The sequence below is a fragment of the Clupea harengus genome, chromosome 9, assembly GCF_900700415.2.
Source record: "Clupea harengus chromosome 9, Ch_v2.0.2, whole genome shotgun sequence".
Classification (NCBI taxonomy): domain Eukaryota; kingdom Metazoa; phylum Chordata; class Actinopteri; order Clupeiformes; family Clupeidae; genus Clupea; species Clupea harengus.
The window spans coordinates 30,455,493-30,460,492 of NC_045160.1; the positions used below are offsets into that span (position 1 = coordinate 30,455,493).

The 5,000-nt window shown below is 47.9% G+C and overlaps 1 protein-coding gene across 1 annotated transcript in view; it reads left to right on the top strand.

The window, feature by feature from the left end:
- Nucleotides 1-5,000, top strand: part of LOC105911141 (disco-interacting protein 2 homolog C-like) — a gene marked incomplete at its 3' end in the record, with an annotated part of 23,751 nt that overhangs the window by 1,978 nt on the left and 16,773 nt on the right. The window contains exons 5-6 of the mRNA XM_031572961.1: nt 2,172-2,291; nt 2,937-3,134. Of these exons, the coding sequence (XP_031428821.1) occupies nt 2,172-2,291; nt 2,937-3,134 (318 nt within the window). The remainder of the gene's footprint in view (nt 1-2,171; nt 2,292-2,936; nt 3,135-5,000) is intronic.

The following is a 5,000-nucleotide window of genomic DNA, read 5'->3' on the forward strand; positions in this document are numbered from 1 at the left end:
TATGGGCTCATTCCGTACCAAATCATCTAGAGCTCCCCACACGACCCCCACATGACCCTCACATGACCCCCACATGACCCCACATGACCCCACAGTTTCATCTAGAGCTCCCCACATGACCCCCACATGACCCCACACATGACCCCACACACGACCCCACAGTTTCATCTAGAGCTCCCCACATGACCCCCACATGACCCCACACACGACCCCACAGTTTCATCTAGAGCTCCCCACATGACCCCCACATGACCCCACACATGACCCCACACATGACCCCACACATGACCCCACACATGACCCCACATGACCCCACATGACCCCCACATGACCCCACACATGACCCCACACATGACCCCACACATGACCCCACATGACCCCACATGACCCCACACACGACCCCACACACGACCCCACATGACTGTCAGGGAAAAGACCCTCAACAGTTAGTTAGCAGATTAAAAACACTACCCAGCATATAAGTGAACTGGACGGTTTTCGAACGGGACCCGACGGAGACAGACACCTTAAGTCTGTCTGACGTGCCGTGCTGAAAACAAGTCCTTTTATTAACCAATGTTTACACAGTATGACAGTCAAGACGCTGGGATGCACTTAGGATACCTTCAGCTCAGGTGAATTCTACTTCTGCTTAGCAACGAGACATTTCACAACCCGCTCTCTCCTTCTTATCTTATGTAAACATATACGTGAGGTTTCTGGGTTAACATTCTTGACTCTGCTAATTGTCTTCCAAAGTCCAATCTACATGGAGAACTCAGGGCACACAGCATTTTGGAACAAACCTTAAAACAAAAAGATATTCATGATAAAATATACTAATACTTTCTTTAACAATGACCCCCACATGACCCCACACATGACCCCACACACGACCCCACATGACCCCCACATGACCCCACACATGACCCCACATGACCCCACATGACCCCCACATGACCCCACATGACCCCCACATGACCCCACACACGACCCCACATGACCCCACACACGACCCCACACATGACCCCCCACACATGACCCCACATGACCCCACATGACCCCACACACGACCCCACATGACCCCACACACGACCCCACACATGACCCCCCACACATGACCCCACATGACCCCACATGACCCCACACACGACCCCACATGACCCCACACACGACCCCACATGACCCCACACACGACCCCACACACACGACCCCACACGACCCCACATGACCCCACACACGACCCCACACACGACCCCACACATGACCCCACATGACCCCACACACACACATGACCCCACACACACACACACACGACCCCACACGACCCCTCAAATGACCCCACACATGACCCCACACATGACCCCACATGACCCCCTCAGGTTTTCTCCAAATGTGTCTCTAGATGAATGTTCCAGTGTGTTCCATGTGCGGTGTAGAACATGTCTGTCCTCAGTGTAGAACATGTCTGTGTGTGTGTGTGTGTGTGTGTGTGTGTGTGTGTGTGTGTGTGTGTGTGTGAGCAGTGTAGAACATGTCTGTCCTCAGTGGTGTGTGTGTGTGTGTGTGAGCGGTGTAGAACATGTCTGTCCTCAGTGTAGAACATGTCTGTGTGTGTGTGTGTCCTCAGTGGTGTGTGTGTGTGTGTGAGCAGTGTAGAACATGTCTGTGTGTGTGTGTGTCCTCAGTGGTGTGTGTGTGTGTGTGAGCAGTGTAGAACATGTCTGTCCTCAGTGGTGTGTGTGTGTGTGTGTGAGCGGTGTAGAACATGTCTGTCCTCACACAAGGGCAGGGGGTTTCTTAATAGCGATATACTGGGATCTCTGTTTAAAACATGCTTCTGTGTGTGTGTGTGTGTGTGTGTGTCTGTGTGTGTGTCTGTGTGTTTGTGTGTATGTGTGTGTGTGTGTGTGTCTGTGTGTGTGTCTGTGTGTGTGTGTGTGTGTATATGTGTGTGTGGTGTGTGGTGTGTGTGTGTGTGTCTGTGTGTGTGTGTGTGTGTGTGTGTCGTGTGTGTGTCTGCGTGTGTGTCTGCATGTGTGTGCGTGTGTGTGTGTGTGCGTGTGTGTGTGTGTGTGTGTGTGTGTGTGTGTCTGTGTGTGTGTCTGCGTGTGTGTGTGTGCGTGTGTGTGTGTGTGTGTGTGTGTGTGTGTGTGCGCGTGTGTGCGCAGGCGTTCCTGTGAGTTCGCATGTCTCCGCTAAGATCCAACAGCTGGTAGACACCCTGAAGAGGCCCAAACGACCCCCCCTCTCCGAGTTCTTCCTGGATGACTTTGAGGAAATGCTGGAGGGTGAGAGACACACACACACACACACACACGACACACACACACACGACACACACACACACACACACACACACACACACACACACACGACACACACACACTCACACACGACACATACACACACACACGACACACACACACACGACACACACACACATACACACACACACACACACACACACACGACACACACACTCACATTGTAAAAGAGTCCCATACTCTCTGTCTTATTCTTACATTATATTATAGTGGAGAACACAGTTTCATTTGTTGTGTGTGCGTGTGTGTGTGTGTGTGTGTGTGTGTCGTGTGTGTCATGTGTGAGTGTGTGTGTGTGTCGTGTGTGTGTGTGTCGTGGGTGTGTGTGTGTGTGTGTGTGTGTGTGCATGTGTTGCGTGAGTGTGTCCTGTGTGTGTGTGTGTTGTGTGAGTGTGTTATGTGAGTGTGTGTGTGTGTGCATGTGTTGTGTGTGTGTGAGTGTGTGTGTGTGTGTGTGTGTGTGTGTGTGTGTTGTGTGTTGTGTGTTGTGTGAGTGTGTGTGTGTGTGTGTTGTGTGTTGTGTGTGTGCATGTGTTGTGTGTCGTGTGTGTGTGTGTGTGTGTGTGTGTGTGTGTGTGTGTGTGTGTGTGTGTTGTTTCCTGTGAGCAGTGACACAGCCAGACCCCAGCATCCCGCGGCCGGATGGGGAGGAGTCAGGAGTGGTGGGCGGGGAGAGGCTGGGTGTGGCCTCTCATTGGCCGTTGTCCCTGGAGGCGGGGCTTCAGCGCTGGGGAAACATCGCCCCCAAAGCCCCCTGTCTCACCTGCCCCGACCCCACGGGCAAAACCACACACACACTCACCTACGGTAACCACCACACACACACACACACACACACACACACACTCACACTCACACACACACACACACACACACACACACTCACACACACACAATCACCTACGGTAACCACCACACACACACACACACACACACACACACACTCACCTGCCCCGACCCTACGGGCAAAACCACACACACACTCACCTACGGTAACCACCACACACACACACACACACACACACACACACACACTCACCTACGGTAACCAGGGTTTTTCCTGCATAGAGAAAATTTGGGCGCGTGCCTATGCCGTTTTCCCGAGCGCCTAAGGCAGAAAAAAAGTCTGCGATGAAAATAAATAAATAAAAAGCTGTCATTCATAGCGCAATTCAGCTTAATGGTGTTTTGAGCCCTCACCGTCGACTTTAAGGCAGCAGCTGCCTGGAAGGCGCATCCCGCCTCCCACCCCCTGAGCCAATCATTGAACAGAGGCTGCTCCAAGCTTGCCAGTTTAGAGAGGACGTTGGTTTGAATTTCAGATTTGAGCAAGCAACTTAATGTAGCTAGCTTTTAGCTGTTTTAAACCAAGGCACTTAAAAAATGTTGTTTACAACCTGCTTACATATCTGGTTAAAACAACTAGTGAAGGTGTTTTAGAATAAAATGAATGCTATATACAATAACTGACTTTATGTTAACACCACTAATTAATGTTAGCTGTCTAATTATTTAGCCCAATGCTAGCATGAATCTACCGTAATTCGATTTTTAACCAAGGTAGCCTATTGTACTGCAAAATGTTGACCTGTTTACAAATCTGGTTAAAAAGATAAAGGTGAGCTGTTATTTATAGATATTAATTATTTCTCATGCATCTAATGGCTTACAAGCATCTAAACGTACAGAGTAAGGGAGGTTGACTGCTAAATACAGTACATTAAGGCAGCCACCAGTCTTTGGATAGCTCTCATAAGTCAGTTATTGTATATGGCATTCATATTATTCTAACCATCACACATAGGATATATAGGCACACACACACACTGCTTAAATAAAACACTAAGCCTACTATCAAAGTATTTTTTTTTAGATAATGTAGGCAACTGCTAGATAGCTAGATAATGTAGGCAACTGCTAGCTAGCTGCTTGCTCAAATTCAAACCAATGTGGCAAGCTAGGAGCAGCCTCTGTTCAATGATTGGCTCATCAGCTGCCGCCTTGAAGTCGACGGTGATTAAAATATCTGCTATGTTGAGGACCTACACAGGTGTAGGCTATTATTTGATTTGTCTACCTGTTTGAACGAGTACCAGTAGACCGCGGAGCCTCGGGAGAGGCAGACAACCGCATTGGTTTATCAATGAAAGCTCAGCTCGTTCTGAGGCGAGTGGATAGATTTGTGTTGCATCTCGAATATGATATTAATATTATCATTGATAAACCGGTGCGGTTGTAAACTGTCGTTCCGCTGCGAGGGACAGCCCGACGTACACGAATACACCTGTACAAATGCAAATGAAATTTCCACTCAAAATGCTGACAAAAGTTTGATTAACGATTTCCAACGCAGCCTCCATCGGTGCGCCAATAGAAGTTAAACACACTATTAAACATATTTGTGACAGTTTTAATGATAAAAACAAAAAGAATGGTATGTAGGTTTGTATAATAAAAATGAATAGTAATAATAGATAAACTTGATTTTCATAATTTGTGTGTTCCATTTCTGACCACTGGTTAGTTCTAGATTCTATTGATATACATTTCAGTGGTTATAGTCATATATATATGTAAAGAGGTAAACCTTGATAATCTTTGAACCTAACATGATAGCACCATGGGGCTTGGACTATTGTCAATCTATTAGCCTATCTATTTTAATCTAAAGTG